The 14,525-nt window shown below is 48.4% G+C and overlaps 1 protein-coding gene across 1 annotated transcript; it reads right to left on the reverse strand.

Moving 5' to 3' along the window:
• Positions 1 to 108: 108 nt before the first annotated feature.
• Positions 109 to 12,646, reverse strand: LOC132258331 (acetyl-CoA carboxylase). Its single transcript, XM_059755603.1, has 11 exons — positions 12,350 to 12,646; positions 11,284 to 11,453; positions 10,898 to 11,204; positions 8,098 to 8,215; positions 3,115 to 7,344; positions 2,748 to 3,050; positions 2,512 to 2,682; positions 1,431 to 2,454; positions 1,094 to 1,368; positions 545 to 1,021; positions 109 to 478 (listed from the first exon to the last, which is right to left on the reverse strand). Exons 2-11 carry the CDS (start codon positions 11,399 to 11,401, stop codon positions 344 to 346), a joined length of 7,158 nt encoding a protein of 2,385 aa, XP_059611586.1. The 5' UTR covers positions 11,402 to 11,453; positions 12,350 to 12,646; the 3' UTR covers positions 109 to 343.
• Between the last annotated feature and the right edge of the window lie 1,879 nt (positions 12,647 to 14,525).

Here is a 14,525-nt window from a genome sequence, read left to right on the forward strand (position 1 = left end):
GTGCTCTAGCTATATTACTTTTATAACATGGTTCGCATCTGTGCTAAGCTCAAACATTTGACCTCTTAACATAAGACACTTCGCCTCTCTTAAATGAAACTCAACGCATTTTCTGTGAAACTATTCTTGTTTTACTCTTCCTAAATTTTACAACGAAAATTACAATTCTTACAGCATTGATTTCAGTGAAGATGCCCCGCGCGAGTGCAAAATCCCTCACGTACAAATGTATTGCATTCCAATGATGATTTGTCAGCTTAAAGCGTTTCGCACACAATAATAGAAGAGACTCTAATAATTTAGGGGAAAGAAGCTAAATGCATTGTATTCACTTTGGCGTGCGTCATCCCAGATTTTGCGCGGATTCCTTATCGCCAATCTCCAGATGTGTCAGCGTTCGCACCACTTCGACGCGATTGGCGGGCGAGAGAGCCTGACAGAGGCCAATGACGGCATCCAGAGCCACTTCCGGACACTCCTGCAGAGAGAGAAACATTGAGATTAGCCCGAAAACACTCGTGAGCAGAGGTGCGAAGAGACTCACCTCTAAAGCTTTCTGAATCTGCGAAATGATCGCGTCCTTCTTCACGGACTTGATATTCCTGGACACTGTGGAGTCCTCATCTCGCTGGCGCTCCAGCCACTTCACCACGTCGTCATTGTGATCCCAGAGATACGCCTCCGTGGCGCCCAAGTCCTCCACGAACCACCGCCTGAGCATGGACTGCGCCTGGCCCACGGTCAGGCTCTCCTGCGCGTCCAGGATCTTCTTCACGAACTCATCCTCCAGCAGCAGTCTCCGCAGGCGCCAGTACAGGTACTTCCGGGAACTCCTCCACTCCACCACCTCGCTGATGCAGCCCTTCTCCAGCATGCGCTCCGGCGTGTCGTGCAGATCGGCAAAGTGGACAGCCACAGTGTGATAGACATGCAGCAGAGAGCTCGTCCTGTCCTTGATCTTCACCTCCAACTCCTGCACCTTCTCCTTGTTGTCACCCAAGCTCGCGATTTCCTTCTTCAGCTGTGAAGAAAGTCAAGAAATTGGCATTAAAACCCTCTTCAGGACGCGGAAAAAAACCCACGGAAAACTCACATCCAGAGTGACAGGATCCACGCGATGGATTGTCTTGATGAGATCCTTCTCCCTGAACTTCACCTCCACGATACCTTCGGGCTCCAGGACGCCACCTCGAGACTCCGGATCGGCATAGCATTCGATGTAGCGCGGATTGATGGTGGGATCAAGCACTGCCCAGGCGCCGCCGCGCAGCTCCGCATTGGGCGGCAAGTAGACCAGCACAGGCTGCGTGTATTCCCTGAGTCCGTCCACGATGTAGGCGCCGAACTTCACGATCTGCTCGTACATGTCTGCAAAGCATCGCGCGATTAAAGACACCTCAAAGGCATTTCTTAGCGCGCTTAACACTCACCCTTCATTCCACCTGAGAATCCCCTCCAGTTGGCAAAGATGATCAGCGGCAATTCCTCCCGTCCGAAGTCCTTTATTGCTTGCGCCGTCTTGTAGGCTGAGTCCGGATACCACACCTGTCCAGCCTGCTGCAGAGTCTTCGACTCAGAGTCCATGTTGGCCGGATCGGCGGGCATTGTCACCTCCACCGTTCTCGTCTCCACTGCAATTACGCCCACTGGCACACCACCCAGTCTCGCCCTGCCCGTGACCACAGTCTGCGCCCACGGCTCCATGATCTCCGACCAGGACTCCCTGTCAAAGAAGCCCGACTCCCACTCACCGGGATTGCTGGGATTCGGCCGGCCTGCGAGCAGCCAGCGCGGATCGTAGGGCACTTTGGTGGGAATGAAGCCCACATCGCGGTCCACGGGATCGCTGGGCACCGTGATGGGCAGCTCGCAGCCTTTGTAGGCGGGAATGTAGGAGAGCCAGTGCAGCACGCGATACACACCATCCAGATCCACGGCCTCCGTCTTGTGCGACACGCCGTTGTTGTACATGATCTGCACGCCGCCCAGCTGATTATTGGACGCATACACCATGCGCCCGAGAAGCTTGTTGAGGGCAGCGTAGCCAGTGAGGATGATGTGGGAGTTGTCGATCTGGATCACTCGCTGGCCCAGTCGCAGTAAATACGATCCAATGCCAATGGCTCGGCAGGAGACGACAGAGATCGTGACGATCTCCTCGTAAGCTCTGCTCGTCTCGCCGGCAATCATTCCGGCGTATCTCAGATTCTCAACACCGATGGCGTCCTCCTTGCCAATAATATCAGTGATTTTGTACCTGGGCTCACCCTCGTCCTCAATCAGGATCGTTTTGACAGAGTTCTGATTCGCCAGCGTGCTGTAATCCTCAGTGGTGAGATAGAGATACTTGAAGCCCTTGTCAGGCTCATCCGGATCCTCCCAGGCGACCTTGAACAGCGCCTTGACCTCCTCAGCCAGTCCGATTCTCGCTCCACTGTTGCATGATATGTAAACCTGCAGAAGAGAGCATCTGTCAGTGTTAAGAAGTCAATAATCTTCCAAATTCCTCACCCTTGGTATCTTCTTCTTCCTCGCCAACACTGACGCCTCGTTGAACAAGTAATCCTCCTTCACGCCAAAGGATCCCACGAAGTAGGTCAGATCATTGGCTATCAGGATCATCTCTCGTCCTTTGGGATACTCAGGAGTGCAGATGACTACCCGCCAGGCCACCATTCCGCACTGCAATCCCAAAAAACACCGCATTTAGAGCCATTCATGCGCCCAAAACACACTCAAAGACTCACAGTATTCTCTCCCGGAAGTCTCTGCACCTCTTCCAGCACGTCACCGTTGAGCACCAGCTCAACGCACTCGAGAAGAATCTTCTCCGGAATGTGCAAGTCCACACTGGGTCGCACTTTAAGGTACTCCTTCCAGAGACGCTCAGTCATTTGTCTGAACATGTCGGGAATGTCATAAACGTAGGTCGTGCCGTTGGACTGTGCCTGGAAACGCTTCTGCTGCAGGAAGTCTTTGGTCATGTATGGCGTGGAGATGGCCAGGCCATGCAGAGGTCCCTGCTTCGTGCCATGGCTCTGGAATCTTATCTGTAATGCCAATTAAATGTCAGTTGATAATTTCAGCAAAGAGATACGATAAAGTTGAACTTACCACTCCAGTTTCCGGATCCTTGACTTCGATGTAGAGACTCAGGTCCAGGAAGTAGCCAGAGTCATTGGCAATGCACAGGCGAAGGGCAGTGGTTGGCGATTGAGGTGACTGGCGGATGACCATCTTGAGCTCAGCCTGCAGAACTCGCAGCTTCCACAATCTCGGTCCGTAGCGCATGACCATCTTCGTCACGGACTCCTCAATCTTGGTGGGATCCATGATCACCGTGGGCACGAAGTTTAAGAAGATGTGATTGCAGTCCGTCCTCTTGGCCTGCGGATGCGAGAAAGCCACCTCCAGTTCGTCCATCGCCTCCAGGAGCACGCGCTCGCCCTCATTCTGCAGATACTCGAATGACGCCTCCTTGGTGATCAGATCCGAGTGCCTGATGATGGAGCGGATGAAGAAGCGATAGTCCGTGACCTCCTGACCCTTCGCCACCTTCGCGCGCCCCAGATACAGATGCATCTTCTGATTGGCAGTGGGCAGCGCCTCCAGATCGTACGTGCGCATGCGATTGAGCTCGAGCTGGAAGGCACAGGCTGGCTCTAGATGGCGATAGATGCGATCCTCTTTGAAACAGTCCCTCGCGCGGTATGTGAAGAACTTGGGGAACTGACGCTTCTTCAGCGCCGCAAAGGTGATCCTCCGCACGCGACGCGTCAGCAATTCCTCGCGATGCAAGCTCATGAAGCCACCAAACATGTCCGACATCTGCAGATCATCCATGTCGCCCAATCCCTTGATAGCCACACTCAGGATGTGAATGGGCTCCATGGATTGCGCCGTGTCAATGTCTGTGCCGATCCTGGTCACTGGGTCTGAAATGGAGACGTTGATGGACGTGCTGTGACGGCCATCAGACACAGAATCTGCCGCTTCCACTGCGTCCAACACTTTCGTGCTGACGAAAGCCGGCGAGGCGAAGTCCTCCAGCAGGTCTAAGATCTCATCTGAGTAGTCATGGAAATGCTGGAAGCTGTCGAACGCCGCCATGCAGCCAGTCCGGATGGGCACCTCGAGTTCCCCATTGTCGCGATTGGGATGCGACGTGGGCAGAAGGAACTGGAAGTGCACCAGAGGCACTTCGCCGGACAATTCCAGGTGCTGCAGGCAAGTGAGTTCGTAGGATGTGTAGGCGCGCCGCACGTACACTTCCAGGGCGGCATTGCACACGGCACGGTTGGAGTGGTAGAAGAAGTCGTGAAGAATGTCGAAGATTGAGGTCTCCGAGAGAATCAAGCGCTGGAGATTCTCCGGATGGAAATCGTGGCCGTACATGTCGACGGCGGACAGGAAAATCGATTCCATCTGGTTGTGGCGCAGCTCATAGGCCGGCTGGTGGGCGGCAATGAGGACCTGGCGCGCCCTCAGCGCCACCCTGGAATGTTCAGCTCTGTTGAGCGATGTTAGTTCGCTGAGCGTGGCCGCCAGTTCGTCCGTCAAGCCCGGCTCATTGGCCCACAGGTGGTCTATCAGTAGTGTTACCAGGAGATTCTTCTTCGCCACCTGACTGTGCGAGAATATTGTGTTCACCACTTGTGTCATGTCGTCCTTGTGCTTCTCACGCACTCCCGCCACACACTTATCGTAGTGTCCGTGCTGGAACTGCGACTCCACGGCGTAGTACTGGCGCAGCAGCTCGTGCACGGCCGCCTTCATCCTCCCGCGGATGCCATTCCTGTACCTCTGCACCAGCTGCACAATGCCCTGCGTTGTGAGGAAGAACACATCTCTGTCGGCGCGCTTCTGCAGCGTGGCAGCGTGCGTGTCAATCACACTGGCGATCTGTTGCGACGGAAACTGCGCAAGGACACTCGTGATGTTCCTCTCGTATAGCATCATCAGTTTCTTGATTTTCTTCTCCACCACATTCGGAATCCTGCCCGCAATCGTCGCGATCACTTCCTGCAACTCTAGCAGCGGCAGTGAAGGATCTCTCAGACTCTGCATGAACTTCTCAATGATCTCCCTGAGGCGTGGCGCATTGTAGGGATCAGGAAGGCAGTAGCCGGCCAGACAGTTCTCCAAGATGGCCTTGTAACTATTGTGCACACGATTCAGCTTCTCGGGAATATTGGCGTTCTCCACGTGCGGGAAAGGACTCTTAAAGGGCTGCGCCTTGGTCACCAGCGACGGATCATCGAGCTCCAGATGCCCAATCAATGATCCAGCGTCCAGGACAGCGCCTGGGCGGCGCATAAAAGAAACCGTTCCCGCTTCCTGAGACGTCAGCGTCATCACCATCTTCATCACCTCAATCTCCGCATAAGGCTGGCCCTTGTTCACGTGCGCTCCATCTTCAATCAGAAGATTGATCAGCTTCCCGGCCGAGGGACTTCGCAAGAGTGACGGATCGTTCTCCTTCTCAAACACGCACGTCTGATTGCCGATGACTATGCGATATCTGTCCACTTCCTCCTTCATGTATGTCGTGTAACTGGCGCCCTCGAGCGACAGTAGCATTCCTCCGTCCGACAGCCGGTGGATCTCCACCTCCTTGAAGGAACCATTCATGACCAGGAAGTACGAGTTGGTGCCACTCTTTGCCGCTTGCACTTTGTATCGAATGCTCTCGGAAATCAGCTCGATTTCCATGACGTTCGTCAGAGTGTTTGCCGCCTGAATCTGACCCTTCTCCAGAGACGTCTGGAAGCTCGTGAAAGCCTCCGTGATCTGCCTGTCGGCAATGTGAAGCGCCCCGCAAACAACTCCCAGCAGAATATCAGGCTTCTCCGCTTGCACTCTCTCGGCAATCAGTGCATCCAGCCAAGCCGTGTCAATGGTGTTCTCCAGGAATCTATTCGTCTCCAGCAGAGTAATCAGGTACTCCACAGTCGTCCGGAAGTCACCTCTGATGGACAATTCCTTCAGGGCAATGACCAGATTCTCTCTGGCTTGCTGCCGATTCTCTCCCCATGAGAAACAATGTCCAAATTGCGAGTCTGCGAATTCGTGCAATCCTCCAGACGCTGCCACACTGAAGTATCCCCAGACATTCTTGCTAGAACGGAAGTTCAACTCCTGCACTGTTCCCGAGCTGGGCTTGAAGCCCTCATCGGGATTCTCCGATGTAATTCGAGCGGCAATGACATGTCCCCACGGACGAGGTTTCTTCGACGGGCTCTCGAAGTCAATGACAGATGTGCCCCATGGAGATTCTCCGTACAGCAACCGGATGTCCTTGATGCGATACAGCGGGATTCCCATGCCAATCTGCAGCTGACATGCGGGCAAGTTCACATCGGCCACCATTTCTGTGCACGGATGCTCGACCTGGAGTCGCGGATTCAGCTCCAGGAAGTAGTACTGACCCTCGGGATCATACAGATACTCCACAGTGCCCGCACTCACGTAGCCCACCATCTTGGCCAGACGAACAGCCGCCTTCTCCATGTCTTCAAACACTTCCGGCTGCGCGACAATCGCCGGCGCCTCTTCGATGATCTTTTGATGACGACGCTGGATGGAGCAATCCCTGCCGAACAAGCTGATGGCATTGCCATACTGATCCGCCAGCAGCTGCACCTCCAGATGGCGCGCTCCCCTGGCCAGCTTCATCACGAAGATCGGCGATCCCGGCACCTCGGCCTGCACTTGCCGGAAGAGCGTCGGAAACTCATCTGGCGAGTCAACGCGTCGAATACCCTTGCCGCCGCCACCCTCGGACGCCTTGATCATCACCGGAAAGCCAATCTTAGCTGCCGCCTGCAGTCCCTGATCCGGCGTCGTGACGCATCCGCGCGCAAACAGATCGCTCGATATCTTGATCTTCTTGCCCTGATACATGGCCTTCAGCTCCGAGCCAGACCACGGGAGTGTTGGAATGTCTGCGGTTTGGGCGACGATCGACGACGCCACCTTGTCTCCCAGCGCCCACATGGCGCGCTCCGGCGGTCCCAAGAACACCAGTCCCTTCTTGTGCAGCAACTCAGGCAACTTGGGATTCTCCGACGCGTGTCCCCAGCCAGCCCACACGGCCTGCACTTGCGTGCGCACCGCAATGTCCAAGATCAGCTCCACGTTGGCGTAGTTGTTGTTGTTGGATCCGCCCGGCACAGGCACGTACAGATCTGCCATCTTGATGTACTCGGCATTGGCTTTCAGGTCTTCAGGCGTCACCATCACCACGAACTTGATGGCGCGCTCGTTCTTGAACATCTCATAAGACCAGCGCCTGATTGAGCGCATGCACTTGACAGCGGCAATTCCGTTGTTGGCGATCAGCACCTGGAATCACGAGGAGAAGAAGACAGATTCAGTGAAAGGATTTGGGGTGCTATTTTTAGATTTTTCAGGCAGTCTTAAAGATTATATCAACAATTTGACTAGTATGAAATATGCTTAGCTCATTGTATATCTTGACTTTTATGTATTTCCAACTGATTTCTATTAGGAATCTTCAGCGGTGTACCTTCAAAACTAACAACTTTATTACATCAAACTTCTGCAAACAAATGATGACAATTGTTTTTGGTATTCTTCAGAAGTATGAAAAGATCAATGAATAAGCAAAAATCTCAAGAGATCTGTGCAAACTAAAGCTATATAAAGACGTCACATCATGTCTGTGACCTAGTGTCTCTCTAGCGTCAGTTCAACAAGTGCTGAAAACACAACAATTGAAAGTCATTCGAATTCCATCGCGGAATCAATTTGTAAAATGTTTGGCTAGTTTAATGAGCAGGTAAAACACCGCATTCCGTCAATTAGACTCTTTGCACTGATGTCATGTAGTGCTGGAACAAATATAATCTCTACCATTTTCAATAATCGCACGGTTTTTATCAAACAACACAATATGCCACAACGCAAATTCACACAGACATTTCGTCGCGATTCTCATGTATGGGTTTTTTTTACGGACAAATCAAGGCTAGTGAGACTCTCATTGCGTTATTGATTATATAAGAAGTTTCCAACATGCTGAAGAGAGTCAATATTTATCTTTTATTTCTGGTGACTTTTACGAGTTTCTTTTACCTTATTGATGACACGATTGCCACCGAATCTCTTCACAAACTCCTCAGGAGTCGCCAAGACAAAGTCCCTCTCCTGATATCGGTCCTGCCCAAGGCCAGTGCCATGACTCATGCTGGGTCTGCAAGGAAGACAAGGATTAGTCACTTCACTTCACAGCATTCGCTCCTCCATCCGTCATTACTTTATCCCAGTATTGAGATTGTTCACTTTCAACAGGCTCGAATTGATGGGCAATTCTGCCTCTTCAGCCTTCGGCGGCGCATCCTCACACTCCGAGCCGCCACCGATCTTGATATCAATCCCAGGCGGCAAGACGGCCTCGGGACTGTCGTTTGTCGTGTCCCAAACGCCCTGCTCACCACTTTCGGCCAGAACAAATCGTTTACTCGCCCGTCGCTTCAACATAATCGCTCTAACAATCAATGGCCAAATGCACCCAAACACCATATAACATAATTTCCTGAATGGAGCAATGTTATCTGCACTTTCTGGCACTTCAGAGGCCAGAAACTTTCACTCAGTCAAATTAGCAGCTTCGGAATTTAAATAAACCACACACAGTGTCGAAAAAGGGTTCGAAATTCAACCAAGAAAGACACCTTGACAGAAGATTTTCTCAACATTATTAATCAATTCAAGAGAGCGCACCTTGAAGAACTTTGCGAAATGCACTAAATTGAGTGTAATTATGATAAATTTTCTCTCTCCATCCAAATCCAAGGAAAACAGCTCAGATATATAATTGTTTTGTCTGTATTAACACAAATGTCAAGTAATCTCAACAACTTTTCTCTTATCACCGCAGCAGATCAACATCAATTGTATCAATCAATCATTCTGTATGATGCAAAATATGGCAATTCGAAGCCCCTGAGCAAGATCATTGTCGTCCAACAAGTGAAAACACTGCCCAAAAAGACCGAAGACGCGAAGTCAAAAGAGAGAAATTGATTGAATTCTTCACTCCGGCGGAGTTGATTACTTAATATTATTTTGATCAAGACGAGCGCGCGATAAAAAGCGCGTGGAGGGAGAGAAAATCAGGTTAAGCCAAGCACATTCTCTTGAATTAGTAATAACGAAGAAGAAAAATATATTTTGCGAATATTACACAAATATTTATCACTTCTTCACTCTCTCTCTCTCTCTCTCTCGCTCTCGCTCTCTTCTTTTCCACCACAATTCACAGAACTCCGCACATAAAGAATTAGGTAAGCAGACTAGCCGCCTCGAATGTGGGCCACAGCGGAAGAGTGAGAGGTCACCAAGAAAAATTGGTATTTTGCAATAATTAACAACTTTCTTCTTCAGCTGTGCGCGCGCCCATAAAAGTGTGGTGAATAAAAGCGTGCGAACTGCAAGTCGAACGACCACTGACTGATCAACTTCTTCGACTCTCGCGCCGGAGAGACATTGCCACTTGGCGGGGAATCTCACTGTTCTCCCGCCACGCAATTTCTCCTCCCACCTGCTGAACTCCCGTCGGAGCCGCTCAGGTGTGTTGGAGAGGTCTTATCAAGTGCATTCCCTCATCAGTCAAACACAGAAGGCTCGTCATCTGACAGAGTTGAGAAACGCCGGCTAAAGATCGAGCCGAAAGGGAAGAAGCAAGAGTAGTTGATTGAAAACGAAGAAGTTCCTTTGAAGCTCTCAATAACTTATGGTCAATCCTTAGAGCTGAAGAAATCGCAATTTTATCTTGATTTGAAGTGACTTCAAATAAGAAAAATTTTTGTATTTTTTAACAAATTATCTCTGCCCATGTCATTATGTCGTAATGACGCACATTAGATTACAAAAGATTCATAGAAATGCTGTTTGCATTTTTTTCCTTTTTGCACTTTCCTCAGCCAATAGTGCGTGACTGAGTGTTCTAATTATGCTGTGCAACAAAAAGCAATTTGTGGCTTGTCTCATTACTCATTTTTCTCATTTCCTTTAATTGTAATGATGAATGTAAGATTTAAAAATGTTCTTTGATTGTGCGGAACATGCAAATATTTGCCGAAATCTTCCTTTTCTGTCATTCTGCTTCAAATGCAACAATTGCATTTTATCATAGCGAAACTACTTGAAATTCCAACTGACTAGCAACAGAACTATTCGATATGAGTAGGGAAAACACTATTATTATTGCGAACATGTGATACTAAATGAAAAAAGCTCCACAACTTGAGACACAGCACATTCTTTGAGCACTTGACATGAACTGATTTGCGATATGAAGAACATATCTCTTCACTAAGCAATAATTATTCAATTCAATGTAAAGCATTCATATAAAAAGATGAATACTTAAATTTTGCGTTCGTACCAAAGAGACACTTAAACTATAAGTTAATTGATCATTCGCGTATTTCTTCCTCGCAAACAACTTGCAAAGCCTGGTTAATTGACAACTGGTGGAAACGGAAGAAGAATAAGTCAAAGGTTGTCATACAAATCAAGGCTATCTGCTAAATTTTATAAACAAATCAGTTTGTATTGACCAAATGGAGCATAATTAATCAAAATATTAAAACATTGAATAATCTAATTTATGTAAATGAAAACCACAAGTTTTAGAATAGTTTTAACGCATTTCATTCTTGAACATTCTATATAAACAATCGTTTGAATTTTATGAATATTCAAACATCTCTCATCTACGATATATTCAACTCTGTCGTCGCCAACATTCGCATACAATCGACGTCAATTGTCGATGAGGCGATGAAGATTATCATGTCTATTCAGCGGCCCGTATTTTGTGAACAATCCCAACGAGAATGGAGAAGTCGTGTAAAGTTTTGAGACTCACCTGAGTCGCTTCCGCTTCTCCGCCAAGTCGTGCGACATCCTGATGCCGTTCGTCACGAGATTCTGGTTGAAGTCATCGCGATCCTCCAGCGCCTCCTGGCCGTTCTCCGCCGCCTCCTCGCCCACCGTGAAGCTGGGTCTGTCGCTGTTCTCCGCCTCCATGTCTGTCTCACTTTCACCGTTCTTCACCGAATCGATATCACTCTTGTTCTCAATGATAAAGTTCTCATGTGAGAATTTGACTTTGCGTATCACTGGCTCCAGCACCTCTTTAGCCGCACCACTCGATGTGCCCTCCTCTTCGCCGTCTGCAATGAGAGAAAACACAGCGTGCGTGAGTAAAAGAATTTGTGGCAGAAACCCATCTCTGAGGTCGCAATTACACACTCGACTCAACGACTGCAACCGCTGTTCTAATAGCCCTGCATTCTGAGCCTCTCGAGAACAATTTCCGAAAGCATAGAGCTACAAGTGCGAACAGGCCTAACATGAAATAGCCTAGCATTTGCGTGCCAATCAATCATTCATCGCCTGTATTGTGTGCTGAGTTTGTGTGGCTGGAAGAAGGCAATATAGAAAATCAATAAGAGGTCGAATGCCATCAAATCTCGCTCTACGTTGATAACAATCCACGTGACGCATTAAAGATATTATTGCCAAATTAAAAATTCACTATAATTTGCTCTATAAAACCGTCACGTTTTTCATTTCATTCCACGAAGGCCAGTTTCAACAACAAAAACCAATAAAAAAAAGCACCCGAAAGGGAAGAAAGACAGGCGAAATTGATAAAAAAAAAGTTAAGGTCAAGAGCTCTATATCAATTTTGCGATTACGAGACGATGAGAGAAAAACTTTTAAACTCTTCTATAAACTCACTGATAAGCTTCGGTTATTTACTTTTTAATTTGTCCCATTTATCGCTTTCCTTATGTACGTGGAATTACGCAAGCAAAGCAGTGAGCAAAATGTCATAATTCACACGAGGAGCATTTATCCCAATCTTGAGCTTAAGCTTAAGAATAATTTGATTTTATGGGTGTTTTTTGGTGATTTTTCTTGATAGGTTTTCATGGGAAACTCCAAAAATAGACAATGTTTTTGCTATCACATCAACTGCCGCACCCTGTGACTCACTGATAAAGCCCTCAAATTTGGCACATTTTCCTCAGAGTGCTGCGCACATGTCATTTCAATCAACATCAATTAACACGGCGAAGATAAACCAGTTGAAACTGACCAGAAGAAACAATCGCGATAAAATTCAGCAACTTTGCATGAGAGGCAAATAAATCAATTCATCCTGGCTTAACTTGGAAAGCTCGAAGCTCTTAAAGGCACACTTTTTATCAATTGTCACACTTGGCAATCTGCAGGAAACGCGCACAACTTTGTTTACCATCAGAGGTAAAGACATGCGATAGGAATCACTGCAGAGATAAAAGACTGTCACCTTTGCTGCTGAAACACCCCACAGTGAAAGATCGCCCAGGTGATAAAGGCCGAAGCACCGCCAGAGAGCCAAAAGTAGTGCGATCACTGCGCGAGTGAAACTGTGACTGATCGCGACCTAAACGATTGAGTCTCCTGGAGTTGCGGCCTCTCAACTGATTACCCACCACTCAATGTCACACAGGGTCACAATCGTGGCAGAAATATTCGTATCACACCACGAATTTACATAACGGGATGCACAGAAATTTGGAAGAAAAGTACAGAGGAAAACTCCTTGAAGATGCGCATGAAAAAGCCGACAAATTAGCCACAAGATCAACAGGTGTGATCGTAAACGAAGATCATTAAACCAACATTACGAGAATCGTTAAATTGCGACCGGAAGTGCTACAAAATTGTAAAAGCTCACTAAAGGGCGACAGAATTGAACAAACTGATTTAAATATGCAATGAGAAAGTTAATTATTTTCCTAGACGATCGATAGTTTTTTTCCGTTTCCAATTCACAAGTCACTTTTCTACACCCATTTTCTGGCTAGAGACGAGATAAGAGACGGCAATGTTTGGCTACTATTGCATTAGATCATCGCTCTCCTTAAGTGTCGAACTTCCCACAACACTCAGACTTAAATCTCATCAGAATACTCGCAGTGTGTAGCAATTGAACTGTCTATCATAGTTGCAATCTATTTGTAGCTTGTTTGTCACGCTTTGTTTACTCTACTTATTTTTGATTCATCAGCAATTTAGAAGAAATCCTGTTGCCAATGAATGATTTTCTAACGTCTCTTGAGGAAATGAGCTTTTGAACTCATTCGCAATGACACAATTGACGAGTGTTTAGACTTTAGAAGGAGGAGCATAAAAGTGGGCGGAGCAAAAGAACACATAATAATCAAATTCATCAACAGCGTGTTCAGAAATTCCCTACTTTATTTGTGCACAGCGAGCAACTCGCTTTTCTTCTCTGTCCAAAGTTTCCAATGCTAATAAATAGCTAAATTACCGGAGTTCAAGCAAAGGTTAAGTATTTTTCTTATTTGCAGCGTCATTTCTCAACAAAAACCTCTTGTGGAAGGTAGATTTCGAACTGATAAGCCTTGTAGGATTATTGCGAATGTTAGCAAAAGCCTTTGAGTTTTCTTGCGGTTCACTTGATTTTTTTTTGTTTTGGCAAATTCACTTCTTTTTGCGGCACAATAACGAGCAATTTGACGCCAGCAATTCTTTGGCAGTGCAAAAGACCAACTCTGGGTCAGTGACACCTTCGAATTCCTCTTCTGCACTCACACTCACTCTCCTCTCCCGTTCGTAAATCAATTTACGCGCCAATTTCCCCCACGAATCCCCCAGCGAGCGCCACAAACGGCGCACAGGTGAGGATTAAATATTCATTGTTTTGCTCGCCGTTCCCATTGACAAATCATTGACCCGGGCACGATGAGCAGGAAGCTTTCTGCGACTGCCCTCGGCGGCCCCGGAATTTTTACACACATCGCAAATGCAGGATCCAGGCGTCGGCCCATTGATTAATATGCCACCTCCGCGCGCTCATCTCTGCCCTGACCAACACACTCTCGCGCCCGACCACGTTTTCCACACCGTGTCAATGGCGCGAGCGTTCTCCGCCAATCCGAGGACAAGGTCAGCGTCGAACCGGCACAAACTCAGGCGCAAATCTCTCTCTCGCTCTCGCCATGTGCGTGAATCTCCCGCAAGGCGCTGCACGGGTGGCGAAGGGTGGGGAAATTCCCCGGCTCAGAAGCCTCCTGGCCGCTCCAGAGACACCTTGGCGTGCCCAGCGTGGTCAAATCGACGGCGTGAACTCACCAGGAAGGCGATTCAGGACGTGTCAGAAGGCGAGTGTCCGGGAACAAGTGCACGCGCGTCACCTGCGCGACGGCCACGAATCGACTGATTTGGGCCGCTCCACGGCAAATTGCCCAACACGGAGTGGTCCCATTCCGGTATGCCGATTAAATTATCATAAATTGTGTGGATGAGGAAGAATCAAAGAGAATCAAAGCACAAAAGACGTGCGAATGTCTGCGTCCAGCGCGTCAATAGAGCACAGGAATTGTCCGAGAGATCATCAGACACACTTCTAGATCACCCAAAAGAGGGGCAGAGAGGCAGAAATCGCGTGATTTTCTGCTTCAAATTCGCGAGAAAGA

The sequence above is a fragment of the Phlebotomus argentipes genome, unplaced genomic scaffold (genome assembly GCF_947086385.1).
Source record: "Phlebotomus argentipes unplaced genomic scaffold, Phlebotomus argentipes genome assembly scaffold_4, whole genome shotgun sequence".
NCBI classification, from domain to species: domain Eukaryota; kingdom Metazoa; phylum Arthropoda; class Insecta; order Diptera; family Psychodidae; genus Phlebotomus; species Phlebotomus argentipes.

Bases quoted from the DNA above. Each gene is read 5' to 3' on its own strand.
- LOC132258331 (XM_059755603.1), bottom strand. From the start codon at position 11,401: ATGCTAGGCTATTTCATGTTAGGCCTGTTCGCACTTGTAGCTCTATGC. The intron at 1,369-1,430 runs GTGAGTGTTAAG...GATGCTTTGCAG, and splicing joins ATTCTCAGGTGGAATGAAGG to ACATGTACGAGCAGATCGTG. The intron at 1,022-1,093 runs GTGAGTTTTCCG...CTTTCTTCACAG, and splicing joins TGGATCCTGTCACTCTGGAT to CTGAAGAAGGAAATCGCGAG.